The 26,850-nt window shown below is 43.4% G+C and overlaps 1 protein-coding gene, 1 long non-coding RNA gene and 1 other non-coding gene across 3 annotated transcripts; 2 read left to right on the plus strand and 1 right to left on the minus strand.

Moving 5' to 3' along the window:
- Nucleotides 1-6,954: 6,954 nt before the first annotated feature.
- TRNAR-UCU (transfer RNA arginine (anticodon UCU)) lies at nucleotides 6,955-7,027 on the minus strand. The gene has a single exon. It is a non-coding gene; the product is annotated as a tRNA-Arg (tRNA).
- Nucleotides 7,028-9,998: 2,971 nt separating this feature from the next.
- LOC125532096 (uncharacterized) lies at nucleotides 9,999-11,106 on the plus strand. Its single transcript, XR_007293734.2, has 3 exons — nucleotides 9,999-10,179; nucleotides 10,479-10,564; nucleotides 10,669-11,106. It is a non-coding gene; the product is annotated as an uncharacterized LOC125532096 (long non-coding RNA).
- A 1,275-nt stretch (nucleotides 11,107-12,381) lies between these two features.
- LOC147992577 (uncharacterized) lies at nucleotides 12,382-15,518 on the plus strand. The gene is made up of 4 exons (XM_087540867.1): nucleotides 12,382-12,478; nucleotides 12,592-12,719; nucleotides 15,323-15,404; nucleotides 15,490-15,518. The coding sequence occupies exons 1-4, from the start codon at nucleotides 12,382-12,384 to the stop codon at nucleotides 15,516-15,518; spliced, it is 336 nt and encodes a 111-aa protein (XP_087396993.1).
- The last annotated feature ends 11,332 nt before the right edge of the window (nucleotides 15,519-26,850 follow it).

Here is a 26,850-nt window from a genome sequence, read left to right on the forward strand (position 1 = left end):
TTTATATTTAGCATACTATTAATTACACGCTAAATATGTTGATCACTCATCATTGGAGCCGTTGGATTGACAAGATTTGATGGTCAAGATTAAGTAGATTTGCTCCTTTGAATCTTCGTATATCTGATGAAATCTTATCTGACTGGCGTTTCCCAAGGACGTTTTGCCAATGAACCCCTCCCCACGAACCACACAGTCTCTACCCTGATGGATGATAGTTTTCGCAAAAAGAACCTCAGAAGAAACTTCGAAGGAAGAAATTGTCATGTTAATTTCAAAAAACTGCCCCCCCCCCAACCCCAATGTAGTAAAAACTGCCACCTCCCCTGTTTGCTTTCCATGCAGGCCCTGGCGAATGTTCGCGAGGTATGTGCGTCATTTTATATTGGTATACATATATACAGATATCAGGAACTAGGGAGCACGATATGATAAAGATACACTCCTTTGGACAAGCATCGTTCCCACTGCTGCAGCTCTGATGGATCGTATCCACTATTCAGCAATCCAAAACCACGATTGATGAGGTTGAAAGCTGGATTTGCTATCATCACGAGTTGTGTGGTAATGTATTCGTGAAAAAATGTTGTGTGTAAAATCATGTTTTCCCAAGTACGAAATAAGTTGGGCGCGTGCTATGGGGTGTCAAGAAAAATATGCATGCAAAGTTGAAGGCTTGAAGTGTAATATCATGGACGTCGTTTTCAGGAAGGACCATTCGAAGGGCTTCTTTTGGTTTATAGGAGTTTTATAAGAATCTTAGAAGATATAGAAGTCCTAAGAGTTTTGTCTTCACACTTTTATCGTTCAGTGTAGTTTTTTTATTGTGCCAAACACTCTTTAATACAAATTCATATAGTTCTCCAGTTATGTATGCTTGAAAAGGACGTGGCACTATGATTCCATGTGTTTTTGCTTCACGTGCCGAGAGTCCAATGTCTCCTCCTAAGATTGCAAGATTCTGATAACTGCTCACTTTGCTAGTTTGGATGCGAAAGCAACATAGCATGTCTAGTGGAAAATCTGAAGCATAAGACTGGCCCTATTTTCTTTGAAATGTTGGACATTGCTTTGTACAGGATGTACATAGGCCAAGTGGAAGAATCAATATGGAGAATGGACTTGGAAAGCACCATGGCCCTCATCTCAATGACTCTGCCGTGTGCCTTCATTGATGTGCAGTTGTTCCATGTCAAGAAGGTCCCTCAAGCGCTCCCTGCTATGTCAATCACTATGCTTGTCGTGCTCGTTCTGGATTACATGACCCCTCTCGTGCTCAACGTTGAGGCTCTTTTCAAGCATACAAACAAACATACTGTTCCCTTCTTCGGTGGTGGTTGTCTTGAGGTGAATGAGGTCATGGTGTGAATCATCGCAATGGCGACGTTACATGACCCCTCTCGCCTGCTTCCTCTGCTCCAAGAGTAGGAAGCCATCGAACGAATACAAAATGATTTCCACAATTAGCTCTTAGCAAGTTCCTACATCATTATTCATCGCCGGGTAAGTGGATGTAGAGGAGGGTTTTACATATAGACTAAAGAGAAAGATAGGTTTTTCCTGATGGATAAATATCTACCTTACGTTTGTGGCTTGTTTGGGGTGAAAAATTATACATACATGCATGTACACGGAGGAAGGAAACAAGATCAGGCAAGGTTCACAATTTCTTTTCTTATTACCATCATTCGGTTTATGATTTACACTCCTTGTTATTCTGGTATTTAGGACATGTTTGGATTCTCTTCACTCCATAACTGCGACTCCCGGAGCGGAGAGAGTGGCAGCACAATTTCAGAGAGTGGCTCGAACTGAGCTCCTTGTTTCCTCTACATCACAGAGTGCAGCTTTGAGAATGGAGAGGTTCCGAACAGGCTCTTAGCCAGGGCTAGCTAGGGTAGGTGGATTTTCTGTTTGTGAATTCGTTGGAATTAATCTGCATCTGTTCTTTCTATGAGCTCTGTGTTTTCGTGTGTTTGCTCTGTGTAGTGTATGAATTTCAGGCATGTCTGTCTGTCTACTGTTTTTCCTACCTATCCATAGTTTCTTGACTAGCTGGTCCATCCGAGATGCCTATTCAGCTATGCACATGAATTGGTTTGGATATTGTCATTGCAACGGTTTTAAATAGTCCAACACAAACCATACACCCCGCAATTTAATCAGTTCAAACAAATTCATGATAATTGCTGGTGGTGGTATATTTAGAGCCACAAACACAACCCTCCATATAAACGTGCAAATGGGAAGATAAAAGAAAATGCATAGTGGTTACATATTGATCGCAAAACCTACACCATATTACAAGCATTCTAATTTTGGTTTGACCAATTTATTAAAGCCACCCCTTGACGAGATACCGAATAAGATATTGCTTTTTAAAGGGAAGTTGAGCTCTCAAATGAATTCATCCAGAAGTTATATTTAACACTCAACAAGTTGGTATATATAGGTTTCAATAGAAAAATAAACAGAAGAGTGAAGATTCCAGCTAGACCTGGTTAAGTCCTTGGTTATACAGAATATCAACAAAACACTACGCTGGGTAGATCCAGTCAGTCCGCTTATCACCAATCAGTGCACGGCGGGAAAATAGATGATGCGGCAGAGTAGGAGGAGGCAAGATATCATCAAGACACTGCACCAGGTGGATCCAGCCAATCCGCTTATCACCAATTAGTGACCAGTGGGGAAATGGCTGATGTGGCAGAGTAGGAGGAGCAGGCAGGCGCGCTGTGTCCAATTGCTATCTGGATTGTGCGTTGATCATTGATAATTCCTGGTGCCTCCTATGCCTACACTTACAGTACTCCATGCCTAACATGAAACAAATAATGCAGGGAATAGGAATCAATAATTCCACTACAGAGAAATAATACGAGGAATAAACTATTCATCTTTGGCTTTGGGAAGGCTCACTCCATATATAAAGACTTGGGTGAATGGTAGAGGTTGTGACGTGAAGTCATTGGTTTTCAGTCGCTAAGAATTCCTTGGTTATGAGCTTGGTCCTCGAGTAGGTAAGAACCACATTTGTTGTGTTTGTTTCTCCCCGATAGGTCGGATACAATGAGAACTTTGTACGGAAGATGAATTCCCTGAGCTTGTTTGTCCTCGGCTAGGTCAGTCTATTAGGCTACAAGAGCTTTAAACAAACATCACATTTCATAAGTTCATTTTAGAAACATTGATCTTGGGTCTCTACACAAGAATGATGCGACTAGCCAAGAGAAAAGAGGTACACATTCTGTCCTCGCGCGAGGAAAAATGAGCTAACTAAGTAAAACCAAATTCACCTAATTGTTAGTATTTTCCGACTCAACGTGTTAATTAGAGCCTTCATTGTCTTGGCCCGATAAATGGGTCATAAGTTTCATCTCGAGGATGTCTTCTTGATTATTATTTTGCATATTGAACTTTAGGAAGAATCTCAAAAGATTACCCTTTTCCCCATTGTCCAAATTTGAATAATTGTTTGAACTGCCACCGCCACGACCACCTTTCACAATACACCTATACAAATTTAGTCGGACCATGCACTGTAGTGTTGCTTTGGGATTATCTGATGTGCAACGGCTAATTAGAAATGACCGCCTAAACCTAAGGCGACTTAATTGTTTTCCAGTATTCAAGCCATTGGATCGGAAAACTAACAACCGGATATGTTTCTTCTTCCTTCAACCGTTTTTTAGGTTAGGACGAACAAAGCGTTGTTTGAGTTGACTGCATCCAACCCGATATCACTCCCTTCCCTCTCATGCCTCGCCTCCAGCGAGTTCCCGTCCGACCCCTCACCGGCGGTGCCGTTACCGGTATGTCGTCCCCATCTCATGCGGTCAGCCGCGTTACACACGACTCGATCTTGGGGGCTACTTCTTGTTCCTAGAAGAATCGACTGACGCATTTTTGTTCCCCAATTGTCTATGAAATTTGTAAAGTGAATTAAAAAGTATTCCATAGAAACGTAAAAACACACTTATTGGATATGGAACAAGTAGATAGATGGGCGTATTATGAGCTGGTCCTTTAAAGATCTCTGAATGCAACTTGAGCATTAGCAATTTGGTTTTGTCCGTGATTGTGAAACCGTATGCGACATCGCTACTGTCGTCAGTTCGACCAGGTCATTTATACTTTCTTTAGTTGTCCTTCCGCTGATGTCCAGCCGTTCGCCGGGTGCGAGCATCCTGTACGCAGCTCGCGATCTGAACATTTCCTCCTCGGCCTCGTTGAGCAGCACGGAGGCAATCAACCTTTTCGCCGTAGCCAGCTAAAGTGTGGGTGGCAGCAGTGGGGAGCCTAGGCCGGCCGAAGGCGAAGCCGCTCACCGATGATTCGCCGGGATGGTTTAGCTACCCTTCCGAGAGCCAGCGATTGGCCCGGCCCTCACCGACAGCAGTTGGTCTCTCGTTACCAACCAATACATTCGGCGACGATCCGCTCCAAGAAGGAGAGCGCGGAAGAGATGTCTCCCAGTCCCATGTCACGGTTGCCGCGAAAAACCCACATCTTCCACGGCAGCTCGTCGCATTGGTGGAGCTTGTGGACCAAGTTCATCAAGAGCACCCCATTTTGCCGATGAAGATCTCGGCTGCGCAGTTATACTTGCCCGAACTGCGTGCTTGTCCACTCCGACGATCTTCTTTTTCCTTCGGTTCTACCATTCCCAAAAAGAATGAAATGATGCTAGACAATAGGAGTCGAAGCATGGATGGACACACAACAGCGTGACAATGCGTATATCAAAATCCTAACATGCTGTGTTAGTAGATTCTGAATAGTCCAAGTGAGCTGGGTGGACATGCAAATTCTGGGCATGGAACATTGGGCATGAAAGTTATATTTGGCACTCACTAAGTTGGTATATATAGGTTTCAATAGGGAAAGAAAAGACCAGAAGAATGAAGATTCAACCGAGACTTGCTTCAATCCTTGGTTAGGCGGATAATCTTTAAGACTCTGCACTAGGTGGATCCAGCCAGTACACTTATCATCAGTCAGTGGCCGGCTGGGAAATAGTTTTTTTAGGTGAACTAGAATTTTATTCAAGGTTTATAATGTCCGAAATACAAACTATATTCAGTACAGATCCTAGCCACAAGTGGCAACCAAATGCTATTAGAGGTCGCCTTTCCCAATAATGCATGAGCTTCAAAATTGCTCTCCAAGTGAAGCAAACATCATCAAACTCCTTTCTTCTATGATGATTGATCTCTGTCGGCACTGTCACATAGGAAGCTGCCGCTCCCTTCTTGATCTTCATTATAACATCCATGTAGTATGAGGCAATCACCAATCTGCGTAAATTAAGGTCAGTCGCCGGTCCAAGTGCCTCATTATTGGCATCTGCCTCTAAGCTCGTAGGATCAACTAGACACTCGAAAACCATTGTGGAGGCTCCCAAAAACTTTCCTGTCTTGTCCCTCCATACAACAGCAGCCCCTCCCACGTTGCCCTGGCGGGACATCCCACCATCAACACTAACCTTAGCTGTGTTTCCTTCAGGTGCAATCCATCTGTGGTTCCTTTGACAGGTTACTGAAGAAGGGTTTGTGTGTCTGGGAAATAGCTGATATGGTAGATTTGGAGGAAGATGCAGGGGGGTTGTCTTGAGTTGCTGTTTGGATTATCTGTCTATCATCGATAGTTCCTGGTGCCTCCTATGCCTACACCTACAATATTTTAGTCCCTAGCACGTAGATATGAAATAAGACGAGAATAAGCTAATCATCTTTGGCTTTGGGAAGCGTCACTCCATATAAAAGACTTGGGTGCATGGTAGAGGTAGCGACATGAAGTCCTTGGTTTTCCGTCACTTTAATAGCTAAGAATTCCTTGGTTATGAGCTCAGTCCTCGAGTAGGTAAGAACCTAATTTGTTGTCTTTGTTTCACCCACGGTGAGTCAGATACAATGAGAACTTCAAATAAAAGATCAATGCCCTGAGAATGTTTGTCCTCGGCTAGGTCAATCTATTAGGCTACAAGAGCTTCGAACAAACATTAAATTTCGTTGGTTTATAATAGAAGTATTTATCTTCGGTCTCTACACCAAGATGAGGCAATTAGCCACGAGAAAAGAGGTACACATTCAGTCCTCGGCGAGGAAAAACAAGCTAAGTAATTGTTAGTATTCTGTGACTCAACGTGTTAATTAGACCCTTCATTATCTTGGCCAGATAAATTGGTAATAAGTAAGAACATAGATTGTATATATATTTGTATTTGTACAAAAGAAATGGAGAAGTGCAAGGAAAAAATAACAGTAAGAACATAGATTGTATATATTTGTATTTTTTGCGGGTAGTATATATTTGTATTTGTACAAAATAAATGGAGAAGTGTAGGTAAGGAAAAAATAACAGTAAGAACATAGATTGTATATATTTGTATTTGTACAAAAGAAATGGAGAAGTGTAGGAAAAAATAAAAAATGTGTGTATTTGTACAAAAGAAATGGAGAAGTGCAAGGAAAAAATAAAAGTAAAAACATATATTGTATATATTTGTATTTTTTTGCGGGTAGTATATATTTGTATTTGTACAAAAGAAATGGAGAAGTGTATGTAAGAAAAAATGTGTATTTGTACAAAAGAAATGGAGAAGTGTAAGGAAAAAGAACATAGATTGTACTCCCTCTGACTATATACAAGAAGTGTAAGGAAAAAATAACAGCAAGAATAGGAGTATATATTTGTATTTGTACAAGAGAAATGGAGAAGTGTAGACAAGGGGAAAATAACAGTATAACAGTATAACAGGAAAAAATGTGTATTTGTACAAAAGAAATGGAGAAGTGTAAGGAAAAAGAACATAGATTGTACTCCCTCTGACTATATACAAGAAGTGTAAGGAAAAAATAACAGCAAGAATAGGAGTATATATTTGTATTTGTACAAGAGAAATGGAGAAGTGTAGACAAGGGGAAAATAACAGTATAATAACATAAAAATATTCACGCTCGGTGGGACTCGAACCCACAATCCTTTGATTAGAAGTCAAATGCCTTGTCCATTAGGCCACGAGCGCCTTGTTTGAATTGGACTAATATACAACTCCTTTGTACGGATAGTTGATCACGCATTAAAGATTTTGAAGATAGCTGTTCATCTAATTTTTTTTCTTTTATATACGATTCTTCAAAATTATACTCTCTCCGTTCAGAAATACTTGTCATCAAAATGGATAAAAAAAGATGTATCTAGATGTATTTTAGCTCTAGATACATCCCTTTTTATCCATTTTGAATACATTTCCTTTTATCCATTTTGATGACAAGTATTTTCAGACGGAGGGAGTATAACTTTATTTTGTGTTTCTTCCGGTGCCCCAAATTTCTAAGGACGGGTCTGTTAGGGAGTACATGCTGAGCAACTGAAAAAAAGGAACATGATGAGAAAGAGCTAACGCACCCTAGATCACTAGTCAGAGCGTACTTCTTGCAAAGGCAAATGCGACTCTCTCCTTATTTTTTCAGTGACAAGTGACTCACTGAATGTGTGGCATTTGTCACAATCTAAGAGTTTTATGCTTTTTATTGTTCATTCATTTTTCCGAAAATGTTTATCCCTTGAACGGTGTGTTCAAATCACAAACCGTTTTCACCATTTCGTTTCTCGCATCGAGTTGAAACTAGATCCCATGAACATAGGTCTGAACGAACTTTTTTATCTCGCAATTCACTCCGGAAATTGAACTTAAAATGTGAAGCTTTTTTTGCAATTCACTCCAAGCATACACAAAAACTAATAAACTACATAGTAGTTGAAACAAGTCAAGTGAAAATAGTCTGGATATGGGAACACAGCTCGCTCATAGCCTGACAATAAGTCTCGTCTTATTTCAAAGCCCCAGCTGGAAATAACTAATAGGCAATATTATCACGCTTCGGAAGCACACAGAAACACAAGACGAGATCCACGAAATCACATGCATTGTAACCTTGCACTAAAAAGAGTGCACTGTAACCCCGTTCGCCTCGCCTTTTCCCTGCTGATGAAAATTAAGAAGATTTCAAGTGCAATATTTATGAAGATGCATACGTGCCTTCCCCCCCCCCCCCCCCCCCCCCCCCCCGCCGCACACACACCTAGATACGTGTTGGTTTGCATTAGAAGAAAATGTGCAAAGCACAACGTCACAAGCGGAGCTGAGACAAAAAAAAAAAAAGACAAAAGTATAGTTTTCGTCTCTCAATTTATGGCGGAGTCTAAATTTGGTATCCCAACTCTAAAACCGAACAACTTGCACCCTTAACTACTGAAATCGGACAAGATTCATCCTGGTCACGAATTTTTACCAGTTTTGGTGTTGTCCCACCCCAGTTTTGACCGTGCTGACTCAAATTGACATACCTTTTCCAAGTCCACTTAATGTTTTCAAATTCTACTACTTTTCTCAAATATGTGATTTTAAAAAAAATCATGTACTTTTTTCAAATACATGTAAATTTTCCAAGTTCACGTACTTTTCTCAAATCCACGTAAATTTTCCAAGTTCACGTACTTTTTTAAAGTTCATATAGTTTTTTTTCAAATTCATGTAATTTTTTAAAATAGCCGTAATTTTTCATATTCACGTACATTTCAAACTTGGAAAAAATACTTTGATTTGATAAAATTACACAAACTTGGAAAAAATACACGGATTTAAAAAGTATGAAATTTAAAAAACATAGATTTGAAAAAAAGTATGGAAATTTTAATATAGTTCACGGATTTTAAAAATATTTTTAGTTTTGAAAAAAATAGCGACCTTGAAAACACTACATGAATTTGAAAAGTGTATGTGAATTTCAAAAAGTTCATAGATATGGAAAAATCACATGAATTTGAGTCAGCTCCTGTCAAAACTGGGGTGAGTCAGCACAAAAGCCGGTCAAAACCGAGACCAGGGACGAATCTTGTCCGATTTCGGTAGTTGGGGGTGTAAGTAGTCTGATTTCAAAATTAAGGGACAAATTTAGACTTTACCAAAAGTTGAGGGATGAAAAGTTTACTTTTCTCAAAGTAAAAACAAGGCTTTTGTACGGAAGCAGGAAAACAAAGGAGCCAAAATAAACCGCCAGCCTAAGCAAGAGAAAGTGAGAAGAAAGAAAGGCAGGAATACATAGAAGAAATGATAACAGACGGAAACGGAATGTATTACCTCAGTTCCAAAAAACTTGTCTTAGATTTTTCTAGATACAAATGAGTGTAACACTAAAACGTATCTAGATATATCTCGGAGTACTTTAGTTAATAACCACTGCTGAAATAGGCCATCAAAATGGTCCAACCGGGAGCTTGAGCCCCTGATTCGTTCCTCTAGAGCAACCTCTAGAGAAGAACAGCGCCACATTATCATCATACATCCCTCCAGCAATCAGTGATTAGTTATCTGACGACAATCACCCGACAAGGAACAGCTAATTTCACCCTGGACAAGGAATTGACAGATACTGCTTATCGGAGAACGTCCGTAGTCCAGAAAACTCGGTAGCCGTGCCATGTTCAGCTGCAAGCTAGCTTATCCTCTGTTCACGGTACCAACCAGGAGCACTATTAGCATCCAGCCGAGAGAGTTTTCCTTTTAATCCACACCAGTGCTTGTGGATAAGCTTTCACAATGAACCCTCCAGATTCCGCAGCCCCATCATCTTTCACCTTCGCTGATAATCCCGTCCCCTCCCACCCACGTACACATCCACCAGATGTAATAATGCGGCCATCAGAGGAGGAAATCAGTTGCCTTTCATCATCGCTGATATCATGACACACACCACACTGAAATCTTTGAACCATCGGGACAGAAACGCTGCCTCCCACCCCCCAACATGCTGTCTCAACTATCGTTTGTTCCACCCCAAAACATGGGCGTTCTTGTAGATGTGCGATCCGTCTCATGCATGACACGGAAAGCGTCCACGTTAGCCTCCTCTTGCTGTTGCTCTCTCCTCTCCCCTTTCTCCCTCATCAACGCTGTGCTGGGCCATTCCGAGCTGCTTCCAGCTAGAGCGCAGAGTCCTTCCCCTCCAAATCCTCCCTATTTATCACCACCATTCCTCTCCGATCTCCTCCAAGCTTGCTTCCTGCTTCCTCCCTCCTGTGCTCCGTCGAGCTCCCACGGGCCATCAGCTCCAGCGACGGCAGGGTCGAGCTCGACCCACGACCGCAACGCGCATTCGCTTCATCACCACATAGGTAAAAATATCTTACTGGTTTGAGTTCATTTGTAACTGGGAACATTCCTTAAAAGGACCACGTACATCTCTTACTATACATATACTACATCATTGGTTCAGATCTGCATATGCAGCGCCATAGTTGTGCGATCTGCCATGTGTTAGCCCAGGCATTTCTCACTTGCCGCTCATGTACTGAATTTGCCAGTCTTTCTTTTAGCCAAGAATACTATAGTACTGTAGCTTCTGCAGAAATTGAGACTTGAGAGGGGGCGTGGCCATTGCCCGGATCTAACTCCCGTATATATGGTTTATTAGTTCAAGAAAGAGGTGAAGATCAGCTATGAAGGGGAGCAGGCTGATTACTCTTCTGTTTCTCGGGTATCTCGCAGCAGTTGGACAGTGTAAGCATACATAGACTGCATTCTTACTGTTCTGTTTATTGTCTGAAGAAAACAATTGCCACATTGTGCACTAAGGAACAATGCATCTATTGTCTTTTTGATAGGCTACCAATATCATGATTCACCGTTACATGAAGGCAAAATCAACGTGAAAATGTGCATCCCAAGGAACTGCGACGATCCCAGTAGAGAGATCGGTTCCAAAGGGTGCTACTACTGCGTCTCACGCCCGGGCAAAGCGCCGTGTTGGCGCAACCTTAAGGAATGCCAAGAAAATTGCCCAACATGCACTCCGAATTGCCCACCTGGCTCGGCGATTGAATTACAAGCATGCACATGAGTGCTTGAATAATTGTGTTCATGTTCGTTACTGTAAGTTAGCTCGGCAAAATAAATGTGTTGATGGACATGTATCTTTGCCTCTAGTTTGTGCGTCCAATCTGGTAAGATCGGTTTCAGCTAAATGTATGTCAGGGTTCATGATTAATAAAGTGAAACGAAGAATGGTCCCTCTTGGCCGTTCTTCGTGTATGTCAGGGTTCTGATATGTACATGCTGTCGTGGGCATGACCGCCGAGGTACACTTCGCAGGCTTCCAGGATGCACGGCAAGCGGCAAGTGAAGTGCTCCTCGACGAACTTGTCAAAATGCTGGATGGAGATAGGATCATAGGAGGGGAGAGACCCATCAATGTTATTCAGTACGCATATTGTTTCTTAGTGTTGAAAGGTAGGAGTACAGCTGAAGTTAGTACAAAAGTGTACAAAGTTACGGTTTGTTAGGCATATTCATCTGAGATACACTCGAAAAAAATCTGGCACAGGTTCTACTCAGAACACATAGCATTCTAACTTCTACTAGATACTAGCATTTAGTTCTATAATTCTGTTAGTGCTACCAAAATTCAGTTAAGCCATATCAGTGTTTCAGTGCAAGAGTATGGGATATTCAGGTCATACGTTAAGCACACAATTTAAAGAGTTGATGACTTGCCTTTGGTGGTTTGTGCAAAATGTACATCATGGACTTGCAAGACAGCAAGAAAGCATTGTATGTGATGGAGTTCTTCTCTGGACCCATGTTCAATGATTGGATCAACAAATGGGGCCTTATGAAAACAAAACCGGCTAACAAATTTTTACCTGTAGTAATAATCAGGACAACACTATCTTTGCTACCATTGATAGGGTTTTTTCTTCCACTAATTGGGATGCCCATTTCCCTCTTACCACCCTATGTGCTTTACCTAGAGTAGACAGTGACCACTCTCCCCTTCTTTTGGATACCGGAGAAAACAACACTCCTACTTCTAGATTGTTTAGATTTGAAAAATTATGGTTTAGTCACCCTGAGTTTATTACTCTGGTGCATAAAATCTGGAATACCCCCTCTCCTTTTGATTCTGCTATTGACAAATGGCAATTTAAAACTAAGTTGTCCATACAAAAGGTGAGAGGGTGGAGTATAAATATGGAGGCAGCTATGAAGAGGGAGAAAAGAGAACTAATCCAAGAATTTGATATTCTGGATGTTTTCTCTGAGCAAAACAGATCTTCTCCTCAGGGCCGGCCCATAGGCCGGGCAAACGGGGCGCCCGCCCTGGGCCTCCGAAAGGCAGGGGCCCCAGCCCAGGTATTATTGCCTCTAGTAGTCGGTCGATCTTTCCCATTCAGCGAGAGTAAAGAGGGCCCGTTCAGCGTCGGTCGATCTTTCCCGTGCTCCTCGTTTCCTCTTCCCCAAATCGAGACTCCCAAAACAGCGCCGCGCCGCCGCCGTTCCCGTGTCGTTTCCGATTCCAAGATTGCCGCCGGCCATTAATGGAGATTAAAGGCGCCAATCCACTCCCCAATCGACTCCCCTTCGTTCTTCAACGTTCTGCTCGTTCCCCATCAGCTGGACGTTGGAGAGGAGACGGTGCGTGTTCTTCTTTTCTTCCCCTCCATAACCCCGTTCCTCCTTTCAGTTAAATAGAGGTGCCTTCCCCCTCTGACGACTCCACATCTTTCTTCTTATTTTCTGCTCTTCAGACTTGAGCGGATCTAAGTTTGAGTGCTTGGGAGAACTGCTGAACTGGAGAAGGAGGGGTGTTCTGTTCTCGTTCGTGCTGACTGCAACCTGTGGATCTGCTGATTTGGCCACCTACATCCACATTCAGGTGCATTTGTTCCCTGTTTTAATCTTTTTATATGCTGCTTGTTCTTGTTTAGTGAGATGTCCTCTAGAAAGCATTTATCTGGTAGTGTCAAAAGGAAGAGAAAGAAGGAAAAAGATGAAGAGGTAAAATCCCTAAAAGGATCACTTAAGAATTTTTTCAGACCTGCTAGTTCTTCTAGAGATCCCCTGGAATTGGCCATAGTATGTGTTGAAGAACAACCAGCTGAAAATACAAATTCTATTGATGATGATATGAATGGCGGTAATAGCAATTCCAGTGATCAAGAAAATGTAACTCATTCACCAAATTCTGAATCACCGAGTGTTGATAAACAACAACCATTCACTCTTGATATTTTTGATCCACGAAACTGGGATAATCTGGATGATAAGGCTAGAGATATTTTAGTTGAGAAGGGTCCCGTAAGAAATGATGATATTGTGTTCCCTCCGGATAGTAACTCTAGACATTTTTCAAAATCTTATTATTCGAGAAAGTTGAGCAATGGAGAGGTACATGACAGGAAATGGTTGGTTTACTCTGAACATGCTAACAAAGTGTACTGCTTTTGTTGCAAGCTTTTCAAATCCCATAGCAACAAGAGTGCGTTAGCAGGTAATGGATTGAGTGATTGGAAGCATCTTAGCGAGAGGCTTAAAGAACATGAAAATGGTGTAGAGCATATTAAAACCATGAACACTTGGAATGAGTTAAAAGTTAGACCAGCCAAAAATAAAACCATTGATAAGGATTTGCAGCAGCAAATCAATAAGGAGAAAGAACGTTTGAGACAAGTGTTAGTGAGATTAGTAGCCATTGTTAAATATCTTGGTAAACGTAGCTTGGCTTTTCGTGGATCTAGTGAGAAACTTTACCAACACAATAATGGTAATTTTTTGGCATGTGTAGAGATGATTGCTGAATTTGATCCAATAATGCAAGAACATCTTAGACGAATTCAAAATGATGAAATTTATCATCACTATCTCAGCCACAAAATTCAGAATGAGTTGATTTCTCTATTGGCCTCTAGTCTTACTAGTTCTATCTTACAAATTATTAAAGAGGCTAAATATTTCTCCATAATTCTTGATTGTACTCCGGATGTTAGCCATCAAGAACAAATGACCCTAATTATTCGATGTGTTAACATGTCAAATAACAAAATAAAAATAGAAGAATTTTTTATGGAATTTTTGACAGTGGATGACACTTCTGGTTTGGGTCTTTTTAATGTACTTCTTGACGCAATAGATTCTTATGGCTTAAATATTGATAATGTAAGGGGCCAAGGCTACGATAATGGTTCCAACATGAAAGGAAATAAACAAGGGGTACAAAGTCGTTTACTTGAAAAAAAATCCAAGAGCTCTATATATGCCATGTGCGTGTCATAGCCTCAATCTTACTTTGTGTGATATGGCAAATTCTTGCAGTAAAGCTATATCCTTCTTTGGAATTGTGCAACGAATTTATATTTTATTTTCAAGTTCCACTAAAAGATGGAAAGTTTTACTTGATCATATTCCTAGTTTAACTGTGAAAGGTTTGTCTAATACTCGGTGGGAGAGTCAAATCAAAAGTGTGAAAGCTATTAGATATCAAGCTCCACAATTAAGGCTAGCTTTGTCTGAGTTATCTAAAATTTGTGATGATGCCAAGTCAAAGAGCGACGCAAATAATTTATTTGATGCACTTGGTAGTTTTGAGTTTTTACTTGGCATGGTTATTTGGCATGATATATTATTTGCTATAAACATGGTGAGTAAGAAGTTGCAGTCCGCATCTATGTGTGTCGACTCTACCTTGCAGCAAATTGAAGGCGTAATGCAGTTTTTTGATAAGTACAGAGATGAAGGATTTGCATCTTGTTTGACTATCGCCAAAGGTCTTGCAGTTGATATGGGCATAGAACCATCATTTCCAATAAAACGTAATGCTACTAGGAAGAAACAATTTGATGAACCTAATAACGATGAAGAAGTTCTAAAAGCTGAGAAGGCGTTCGAAGTTAATTACTTCTTAGTTCTGGTTGATATTGCAAATGTCTCTCTGAAAACTAGATTCAAAGAACTCAAAGTGTTCAAAAGTATATTTGGTTTCTTACTTAGCTCAAAAGACATGAAGTTATTGAATGATGTTGAACTACGCAAATGTTGTGCTAAGTTCGTAGAAACATTTTCACGAAATGGTTCATGCGATGTTGAGTTAGATGATCTTTTTTCCGAATTAAGACTGCTGCAAATGACCTTACCAGAATCAGGTTTGCCATTGCATGCTATGGAGATTTTTGAGTTTGTTAGAGATATTGACTGTTTTCCAAATGTTTTAATTGCTTATCGAATTCTGTTCACTGTACCAATGACCGTAGCATCAGCAGAGCGTAGCTTTTCAAAGTTGAAATTGTTAAAGAACTATTTGAGGTCAACAATGTCACAAGAAAGATTAAATGGTCTTGCTACTTTATGTATTGAGAAAGATAAGTTGGATGAAATAAATGTTGATGCAATAATCGATGACTTTGCTTCTAGAAGTGTTAGACGAATTTCCAAGTTCTAGTATAGACGTGAATTTCTCAGTTTGCTTTACTATGCCTTGAGCAGGAATGTTTGGAAGAAATGAGTCCGGGTGAAGATTTTTGGAGTGAAGAACATGGCCAATTGGGGAGAGGATCTAGAAACAAATGTAAGATCGTGCCTAACTTTTTATCTCATGGTAACACCAAAGATCTAAGTAGCAACCTGTTTTGACAACAATTTTTGTTTTGCAGGGCAAAATGAAGTCTCCATTAAAATTTAGAAATGCAAGCTTTTGTCGAACTACATCATTTCATTACTATCATGGTGTAGTTCACTTATCAATAAATAATTTGTATTGTCAGTTTTGGAGTACAAATTAAGATCATCAGACTATGCTATGTACTGGATATTATTTTGCTTTTGAAATATAAATATTTTGAGCTTTGGAGTAAACACAAGGGCCCCTTATTGCTGTCTTGCCCCTGGGCCCCGTATATCTATGGGCCGGCCCTGCTTCTCCTGAGGATATCCTTAGAATGAAAGAGAACAAAGAGGAGCTGAGTGATATCTGAAAAAAAGAAGAAACTTCCATGTGGCAGAGGTCTAGAGATTAAAAAAATTCTAGAAGGTGATATGCATACGGCTTATTTTCATGCCGTGGCAAATCAAAGTTGGAGAAAGGAAAATCACCTTTCGGTTTTGAACAACCTAGATGGCCCTGTCAATTCCACTAAAGATATGTTGGATGTTTCCACTAATTTTTATAAAACTTATTTGGATACGAACCTAAGACGAATATTCATTGAAGTGACCATTTTTGGTCTGAGGATGAAATGGTATTCCAAGAAGAAAACATTAGTTCAGAAAAACCCTTTTTGGAGGAGGAAATCAAAGAGGCCATTATGGGCTCGTATGCTAATGGAGTCCCTGGCCCTGATGGCCTATCTTTCTTGTTTTACCAAACTTTCTGGGATTTAATCAAAAAGGATTTCATGGCCTTGGTTCGGGATTTTGAGGAGGGATCTCTAGATATCCAGAGGCTCAACTATGCTATTGTCACATTGCTCCCTAAGGAACCCGATGCTAAGGATATGAAGAAATTTAGGCCTATATGCCTTAGTAATTGCTCTATAAAAATCTTCAGCAAAACTATGGCTAATAGAGAGTGTCTCCTACGGGACAAAGACTACTTTCTCCGTGTCAGTCTGCGTTTGTCTGAGGGAGATTCATTCCATAAAGTGTGGTCACAGCCCGAGGCCATCCATGAACTACATAACTCTGGCAAGACTAGGGTTATCCTCAAATTATATTATGGGAAATCTTACGATGGGGTTAACTAGGATTTCTTGGTGGAGATGCTAACCTCTAGAGGGTTTGGCAATAAGTGGATTAGGTGGGTCTTGTCCATCATTCAAAATAGCTCCTTTAGTGTCTGTATTAATGGCAGCAATGGACCTTATTGTGTTGGTGGGAAAGGTTTGAAACAAGGGGACCCATTCTCCCCCATGTTGTTCAACCTTGTGGCCGATGTGTTCTCCATGATGTTAGCGAAAGCTGTCAGAACTAATGTTATTTCTGGGATTATTCCTTATATAGTACCTGATAGCTTAGTTAGTCTTCAAATCAGCGGTGCTTTTCTTTGATCCTAATCCTGAATGCGCCAGAAACTTAAAATGGTTGCTTCGTTGTTTTGACCAGACATCTAGTATGAAGTTTAATTATGATAAGTGTGATTTTTTGAGTGTTAATCTTGATGATGCTTCCTCCAACTTGCTTTCACAATTTTTCTGTGTTAAAATTGGGGCTTTTCCCTTGAGATATTTGGGAGTTCCTTTGCACTATTTGAAGCTGAGTAGTTCTGTCACTACCGATGGTCTCCATCGAGCACCCTCGCATGACGCCATGTTCGCGGTCTTCGACACCGATCTTCCCGACGGACTCGCGATGACCACCACCATCAACCACCGTACCCACGTGCAAAGGGACCTCTTCGGCCGCGGGCACCACGCGGATCAAGCCCACCATCATCTACCTGTTGGGGAACGTTGCAGAAAATAAAAATTTTCCTACTCGTTTCACCAAGATCATCTAGGAGTTCATCTAGCAACGAGTCATTGGATGCATCTACATACCTTTGTAGATCGCGCACGGAAGCGTTCAAAAGAACGGTGATGATGTAGTCGAACACGACGTGATCCAAATCACCGATGACCAAGCACCGAACGGACGGCACCTCCGCGTTCAACACACGTACGGGACGGGAGACGTCTCCTCCTTCTTGATCCAGCAAGGGGGAAGGAGAGGTTGACGAAGATCCAGCAGCACGACGGCGTGGTGGTGGATGCAGGGCGTCACAGTAGCAGGGCTTCGCCTATACTACGAGGAAGAGAGACGTAACGGGGAGAGAGGGAGGCGCCAGGGGCTGGGGTATGAAGTCCCTCCTCTCCCCCACTATATATAGGGGTGCCAAGGGGGGGCGCCGGCCCTAGTAGATGGATCTACTAGGGGGGGGGGGCGGCCTAGGGTGGGGGGCTTGCCCCCCAAGCAAGGGGGCGCCCCCTCTAGGGTTTCCCCTCCAACCCTAGCCGCATGGGCCCTTGGGGGGTGGCGCCCCAGCCCACTATGGGCTGGGTTCCCTCCCACTTCAGCCCATGGGGCCCCCCGGGATAGGTGGCCCCACCCGGTGGACCCCCGGGACCCTTCCGGTGGTCCCGGTACAATACCTGTGACCCCGAAACTTGTCCCGATGGCCGAAACAGCACTTCCTATATATAATTCTTTACCTCCGGACCATTCCAGAACTCCTCGTGACGTCCGGGATCTCATCCGGGACTCCGAACAACATTCGGGTTACTGCATATACATATCTTCACAACCCTAGCGTCACCGAACCTTAAGTGTGTAGACCCTACGGGTTCGGGAGACAAGCAGACATGACCGAGACGACTCTCCGGTCAATAACCAACAGCGGGATATGGATACCCATGTTGGCTCCCACATGCTCCACGATGATCTCATCGGATGAACCACGATGTCAAGGATTCAATCAACCCCGTATGCAATTCCCTTTGTCAATCGATATGTTACTTGCTCGAGATTCGATCGTCGGTATCCCAATACCTCGTTCAATCTCATTACCGGCAAGTCACTTTACTTGTACCGTAATGCATGATCCCGTGACCAGACACTTGGTCACTTTGAGCTCATTATGATGATGTATTACCGAGTGGGCCCAGTGATACCTCTCCGTCATACGGAGTGACAAATCCCAGTCTTGATCCATGTCAACCCAACAGACACTTTCGGAGATACCCGTAGTCTACCTTTATAGTCACCCAGTTACGTTGTGACGTTTGGTATACCCAAAGCACTCCTACGGTATCCGGGAGTTACACGATCTCATGGTCTAAGGAAAAGATACTTTGACATTGGAAAACTCTAGCAAACGAACTATACGATCTTGTGCTATGTTTAGGATTGGGTCTTGTCCATCACATCATTCTCCTAATGATGTGATCTCGTTATCAATGACATCCAATGTCCATAGTCAGGAAACCATGACTATCTGTTGATCAACGAGCTAGTCAACTAGAGGCTTACTAGGGACATGTTGGTGTCTGTTATTCACACATGTATTACGATTTCCGGATAACACAATTGTAGCATGAATAAAGACAATTATCATGAACAAGGAAATATAATAATAATGCTTTTATTATTGCCTCTAGGGCATATTTCCAACAGTCTCCCACTTGCACTAGAGTCAATAATCTAGTTACATTGTGATGAATCGAACACCCATGGAACTCTGCTGTTGATCATGTTTTGCTCTAGGGAGAGGTTTAGTCAACGGATCCGCTACATTCAGGTCCGTATGTACTTTACAAATCTCTATGTCTCCATCTTGAACATTTTCACGGATGGAGTTGAAGCGACGCTTGATGTGCCTTGTCTTCTTGTGAAACCTGGGCTCCTTGGCAAGTGCAATAGCTCCAGTGTTGTCACAAAAGAGTTTGATTGGCCCCGACGCATTGGGTATGACTCCTAGGTCGGTGATGAACTCCTTCACCCATATTGCTTCATGTGCTGCCTCCGAGGCTGCCATGTACTCCTCTTCACATGTAGATCCCGCCACGACGCTTTGCTTGCAACTGCACCAGCTTACTGCCCCACCATTCAAAATATACACGTATCCGGTTTGTGACTTAGAGTCATCCAGATCTGTGTCGAAGCTAGCGTCGACGTAACCCTTTACGACGAGCTCTTCGTCACCTCCATAAACGAGAAACATTTCCTTAGTCCTTTTCAGGTACTTCAGGATATTCTTGACCGCTGTCCAGTGTTCCTTGCCAGGATTACTTTGGTACCTTCCTACCAAACTTACGGCAAGGTTTACATCAGGTCTGGTACACAGCATGGCATACATAATAGACCCTATGGCCGAGGCAAAGGGGATGACACTCATCTCTTCTATATCTTCTGCCGTGGTCGGACATTGAGCTGAACTCAATTTCACACCTTGTAATACAGGTAAGAACCCCTTCTTAGAATGAACCATATTGAACTTCTTCAATATCTTATCAAGGTATGTGCTTTGTGAAAGACCTATGAGGCGTCTCGATCTATCTCTATAGATTTTGATGCCTAATATATAAGCAGCTTCTCCAAGGTCCTTCATTGAAAAACTCTTATTCAAGTAGGCCTTGATGCTGTCCAAGAGTTCTATATCATTTCCCATCAAAAGTATGTCATCTACATATAATATGAGAAATGCTACAGAGCTCCCACTCACTTTCTTGTAAACGCAGGCTTCTCCATAAGTCTGCGTAAACCCAAACACTTTGATCATCTCATCAAAGCGAATGTTCCAACTCCGAGATGCTTGCACCAGCCCATAAATCGAGCGTTGGAGCTTGCACACCTTGTTAGCATTCTTAGGATCGACAAAACCTTCCGGATGCATCATATACAATTCTTCCTTAAGGAAACCATTAAGGAATGCCGTTTTGACGTCCATTTGCCATATCTCATAATCGTAGAATGCGGCAATTGCTAACATGATTCGGACGGACTTTAGCTTCGCTACCGGTGAGAAAGTCTCATCGTAGTCAACCCCTTGAACTTGTCGATAACCCTTAGCGACAAGCCGAGCTTTATAGATGGTCACATTACCATCCGCGTCTGTCTTCTTCTTAAAGATCCATTTATTTTCTATGGCTCGCCGTTCAACGGGCAAGTCAGTCAAAGTCCATACTTCGTTTTCATACATGGATCCTATCTCGGATTTCATGGCTTCTAGCCATTTGTCGGAATCCGGGCCCGCCATCGCTTCTTCATAGTTCGAAGGTTCACCGTTGTCTAACAACATGATTTCTAAGACAGGGTTGCCGTACCACTTTGGTGCGGAACGTGTCCTTGTGGACCTTCGAATTTCAGTAGGAGCTTGATCAGAAGTATCTTGATCATTATCGTTAACTTCCTCTCTAGTCGGTGCGGGCACCTCAGGAACATTTTCATGAGTTGCGCCATTTTCCGGTTCAAGAGGTAATACTTCATCAAGCTCTACTTTCCTCCCACTTACTTCTTTTGAGAGAAACTCTTTCTCCAGAAAGATTCCGTTCTTGGCAACAAAGATCTTGCCTTCGGATCTTAGGTAGAAGGTATACCCAATAGTTTCTTTAGGGTATCCTATGAAGACGCATTTTTCCGACTTGGGTTCGAGCTTCTCAGGTTGAAGTTTCTTAACATAAGCATCGCATCCCCAAACTTTTAGAAACGACAGCTTAGGTTTCTTCCCAAACCATAATTCATACGGTGTCGTCTCAACGGATTTCGACGGAGCCCTATTTAAAGTGAATGCGGCAGTCTCTAAAGTATAGCCCCAAAAAGATAGTGGTAAATCGGTAAGAGACATCATAGACCACACCATATCCAATAGAGTGCGATTACGACGTTCGGACACACCGTTACGCTGAGGTGTTCCAGGCGGCGTGAGTTGTGAAACTATTCCACATTTTCTTAAGTGTGTGCCAAATTCATGACTCAAGTATTCTCCTCCACGATCTGATCGTAGAAACTTGATTTTCCTGTCACGTTGATTCTCAACCTCACTCTGAAATTCCTTAAATTTTTCAAAGGTTTCAGACTTGTGTTTCATTAGGTAGACATACCCATATCTACTCAAGTCATCAGTGAGGGTGAGAACATAACGATAGCCACCGCGAGCCTCAACACTCATTGGACCGCACACATCAGTATGTATGATTTCCAATAAGTTGGTTGCTCGCTCCATTGTTCCTGAGAACGGAGTCTTGGTCATTTTACCCATAAGGCATGGTTCGCACGTGTCAAATGATTCATAATCAAGAGACTCCAAAAGTCCATCTGCATGGAGCTTCTCCATGCGTTTGACACCTATGTGACCAAGGCGGCAGTGCCACAAGTATGTGGGACTATCATTATCAACCTTACATCTTTTAGTACTCACACTATGAATATGTGTAGCAATACGCTCGAGATTCATTAAGAATAAACCATTCACCATAGGAGTATGACCATAAAACATATCTCTCATATAAATGGAACAACCATTATTCTCGGATTTAAATGAGTAGCCATCTCGAATTAAACGAGATCCCGATACAATGTTCATGCTCAAAGCTGGCACTAAATAACAATTATTGAGGTTTAAAACTAATCTCGTAGGTAAATGCAGAGGCAGCGCGCCGACGGCGATCACATTGACCTTGGAACCATTCCCTACGCGCATCGTCACCTCGTCCTTCGCCAGTCTCCGCTTATTCCGTAGCTCCTGCTGCGAGTTACAAATATGAGCAACGACACCGGTATCAAATACCCAGGAGTTACTACGAGTACTGGTAAGGTACACATCAATTACATGTATATCACATATACCTTTTGTTTTGCCGGCCTTCTTGTCTGCTAAGTATTTAGGGCAGTTCCACTTCCAGTGACCGCTTCCCTTGCAATAAAAGCACTCAGTCTCGGGCTTGGGTCCATTCTTTGGCTTCTTCCCGGCAGCTTGCTTGCCGGGTGCGGCAACTTCCTTGCCGTCCTTCTTGAAGTTCTTTTTACCCTTGCCTTTCTTGAACTTAGTGGTTTTATTGACCATCAACACTTGATGTTCCTTCTTGACTTCTACCTCCGCTGATTTCAGCATTGAGAACAACTCAGGAATGGTCTTTTGCATCCCCTGCATGTTGAAGTTCATCACAAAGCTCTTGTAGCTTGGTGGAAGCGACTGGAGGATTTTGTCAATGACCGCATCATCCAGGAGATTAACTCCCAGCTGAGACAAGCGGTTATGTAACCCAGACATAGTGAGTATGTGCTCACTGACAGAACTATTTTCCTCCATCTTACAGCTGAAGAACTTATCGGAGACTTCATATCTCTCGATCCGGGCATGAGCTTGAAAAACCATTTTCAGCTCTTCGAACATCTCATATGCTCCATGTCTCTCAAAACGCTTTTGGAGCCCCGGCTCTAAGCTGTAAAGTATGCCGCACTGAACGAGGGAGTAGTCGTCAACACGTGTCTGCCAAGCGTTCATAACGTCTTGGTTCTGTGGGACGGGTGGATCACCTAGCGGTGCTTGTAGGACATAATCTTTCTTGGCAGCTATGAGGATGATCCTCAGGTTCCGGACCCAGTCCGTGTAGTTGCTGCCATCGTCTTTCAGCTTGGTTTTCTCTAGGAACGCTTTGAAATTGAGGACTACGTTGGCCATTTGATCTACAAGACATATTGCAAAGATTTTAGACTAAGTTCATGATAATTAAGTTCATCTAATCAAATTATTAATGAACTCCCACTTAGATTAGACATCCCTCTAGTCATCTAAGTATTACATGATCCGAGTTAACTAGACCGTGTCCGATCATCACGTGAGACGGACTAGTCAACGTCGGTGAACATCTTCATGTTGATCGTATCTTCTATACGACTCATGCTCGACCTTTCGGTCTTCTGTGTTCCGAGGCCATGTCTGTACATGCTAGGCTCGTCAAGTTAACCCTAAGTGTTTTGCATGTGTTCCAAGGCCATGTCTGTACATGCTAGGCTCGTCAACACCCGTTGTATGTGAACGTAAGGATCCATCACACCCGATCATCACGGCGTGCTTAGAAACGACGAACTTTAGCAACGGTGCACAGTTAGGGGAGAACACTTCTTGAAATTGTTATGAGGGATCATCTTATTTACTACCGTCGTTCTAAGTAAACAAGATGCAAAAACATGATAAACATCACATGCAATCAAATAATAAAGGTGACATGATATGGCCAATATCACATAGCTCCTTTGATCTCCATCTTGGGGCTCCATGATCATCTTGTCACCGGCTTGACACCATGATCTCCATCATCATGATCTCCATCATCGTGTCTCCATGAAGTTGCTCGCCAACTATTACTTCTACTACTATGGCTAACGCGTTTAGCAATAAAGCAAAGTAATTTACATGGCGTTTCTCAATGACACGCAGGTCATATAAAAGAATAAAGACAACTCCTATGGCTCCTGCCGGTTGTCATACTCATTGACATGCAAGTCGTGATTCCTATTACAATAGCATGAACATCTCATACATCACATATAGATCAATCATCATTCATCACAACTTTGGCCATATCATATCACAAACCACTTGCTGCAAAAACAAGTTAGACGTCCTCTAATTGTTGTTGCAAGTTTTACGTGGCTGAATTAGGGTTCTAGCAAGAACGTCTTCTTACCTACGTTAAAGCCACAATGTGATTTGTCAACTTCTATTTACCCTTCATAAGGACCCTGTTCATCAAATCCGCTCCAACTAAAGTGGGAGAGACAGACACCCGCCAGCCACCTTATGCAACTAGTGCATGTTAGTCGGTGGAACCGGTCTCACGTAAGCGTACGTGTAAGGTTGGTCTGGGCCGCTTCATCCCACAATACCGCTGAAGCAAGAAAAGACTAGTAACGGCAAGTAAGTTGACAAATCTACGCCCACAACTAATTGTGTTCTACTCGCGCAAGAAGAACTACGCATAGACCTAGCTCATGATGCCACTGTTGGGGAACGTTGCAGAAAACAAAAATTTTCCTACTCGTTTCACCAAGATCATCTAGGAGTTCATCTAACAACGAGTCATTGGATGCATCTACATACCTTTGTAGATCGCGCACGGAAGCGTTCAAAAGAACGGTGATGATGTAGTCGAACACGACGTGATCCAAATCACCGATGACCAAGCGCCGAACGGACGGCACCTCCGCGTTCAACACACGTACGGGACGGGAGACGTCTCCTCCTTCTTGATCCAGCAAGGGGGAAGGAGAGGTTGACGAAGATCCAGCAGCACGACGGCGTGGTGGTGGATGCAGGGCGTCACAGTAGCAGGGCTTCGCCTATACTACGAGGAAGAGAGACGTAACGGGGAGAGAGGGAGGCGCCAGGGGCTGGGGTATGAAGTCCCTCCTCTCCCCCACTATATATAGGGGTGCCAAGGGGGGGCGCCGGCCCTAGTAGATGGATCTACTAGGGGGGGGGGGCGGCGGCCTAGGGTGGGGGGCTTGCCCCCCAAGCAAGGGGGCGCCCCCTCTAGGGTTTCCCCTCCAACCCTAGCCGCATGGGCCCTTGGGGGGTGGCGCCCCAGCCCACTATGGGCTGGGTTCCCTCCCACTTCAGCCCATGGGGCCCCCCGGGATAGGTGGCCCCACCCAGTGGACCCCCGGGACCCTTCCGGTGGTCCCGGTACAATACCGGTGACCCCGAAACTTGTCCCGATGGCCGAAACAGCACTTCCTATATATAATTCTTTACCTCCGGACCATTCCGGAACTCCTCGTGACGTCCGGGATCTCATCCGGGACTCCAAACAACATTCGGGTTACTGCATATACATATCTTCACAACCCTAGCGTCACCGAACCTTAAGTGTGTAGACCCTACGGGTTCGGGAGACAAGCAGACATGACCGAGACGACTCTCCGGTCAATAACCAACAGCGGGATCTGGATACCCATGTTGGCTCCCACATGCTCCACGATGATCTCATCGGATGAACCACGATGTCAAGGATTCAATCAACCCCGTATGCAATTCCCTTTGTCAATCGATATGTTACTTGCTCGAGATTCGATCGTCGGTATCCCAATACCTCGTTCAATCTCGTTACCGGCAAGTCACTTTACTCGTACCGTAATGCATGATCCCGTGACCAGACACTTGGTCACTTTGAGCTCATTATGATGATGTATTACCGAGTGGGCCCAGTGATACCTCTCCGTCATACGGAGTGACAAATCCCAGTCTTGATCCATGTCAACCCAACAGACACTTTCGGAGATACCCGTAGTCTACCTTTATAGTCACCCAGTTACGTTGTGACGTTTGGTATACCCAAAGCACTCCTACGGTATCCGGGAGTTACACGATCTCATGGTCTAAGGAAAAGATACTTTGACATTGGAAAACTCTAGCAAACGAACTATACGATCTTGTGCTATGTTTAGGATTGGGTCTTGTCCATCACATCATTCTCCTAATGATGTGATCTCGTTATCAATGACATCCAATGTCCATAGTCAGGAAACCATGACTATCTGTTGATCAACGAGCTAGTCAACTAGAGGCTTACTAGGGACATGTTGGTGTCTGTTATTCACACATGTATTACGATTTCCGGATAACACAATTGTAGCATGAATAAAGACAATTATCATGAACAAGGAAATATAATAATAATGCTTTTATTATTGCCTCTAGGGCATATTTCCAACACTACCCGGAGCAGAGATCCGACCTGTCCTGGGCCCAAAACTGATCCGCCCGAGCACGAGCTCCTAGTCCTGGCCATCTCTGCCGCATGAGCATCGCACACCATCAGCGGAAGAAGAGAGGCACCACCGGCACCCGCACCCTGCTGCCAACCGCCGCAACCCTGCCATCTGCCCACGCTGTCAGCACGCCCGTCTGCCGCCGCACCTCCGACACGGTGCCGTCCCACGCTGCGCGCATTATCGAGAGGGAGAAACGCCCCGCGCCGCCTACACCGACCGAGCTTTGCCCGACGGCGGCGAAGGGAAGGAGAGGCGCCGAGGAGGGGAAGGGAAGCGGTGGAAGCTAGGGTTCACACCCTGCGCACACTATCGGGCAGAGACGAGTTTTCGATCAAAATCCGCGCAGCCGCCGCAACCCTGCCATCTGCCCACGCTGCCAGCACGCCCGTCTGACTTGCTGCCGCCGCACCTCCGACACGGTGCCGTCCCGCGCCGCGCGCACTATCGAGAGGGAGAAACGCCCCGCGCCGCCTACACTGACCGGGCTTTGCCCGACGGCGGCGAAGGGGAGGAGAGGCGCCGAGAAGGGGGAGGGAAGCGGTGGAAGCTAGGGTTCACACCCTGCGCACACTATCGGGCAGAGACGAGTTTTCGATCAACTCGGATACATGCCCCAGCTATTCTAGCCGGGCAAAAAAAAAATCGACACTTAAGTTGGTGCTAACGAAATGAGCAGTACATTGTGAATGTTTCCGTTCCCTGTAGCATCTAGTATGAACGTGGCGTTTTAATTCCTTTTAGTTTCTTTTTTTTAACATATTCTTTTT

The sequence above is a fragment of the Triticum urartu genome, chromosome 1A (assembly GCF_056163025.1).
Source record: "Triticum urartu cultivar PI428250 chromosome 1A, HENAU_Tu73, whole genome shotgun sequence".
Classification (NCBI taxonomy): Eukaryota; Viridiplantae; Streptophyta; class Magnoliopsida; order Poales; family Poaceae; genus Triticum; species Triticum urartu.

What these genes read in the sequence shown, in the direction of transcription:
- LOC147992577 (XM_087540867.1), top strand. Translation starts at nt 12,382, where the DNA reads ATGGAGATTAAAGGCGCCAATCCACTCCCCAATCGACTCCCCTTCGTT. An exon ending in TGGACGTTGGAGAGGAGACG is followed by an intron (nt 12,479 to 12,591) that starts GTGCGTGTTCTT and finishes TCTGCTCTTCAG; the next exon opens with ACTTGAGCGGATCTAAGTTT. An exon ending in GAGAGGATCTAGAAACAAAT is followed by an intron (nt 15,405 to 15,489) that starts GTAAGATCGTGC and finishes TTTGTTTTGCAG; the next exon opens with GGCAAAATGAAGTCTCCATT.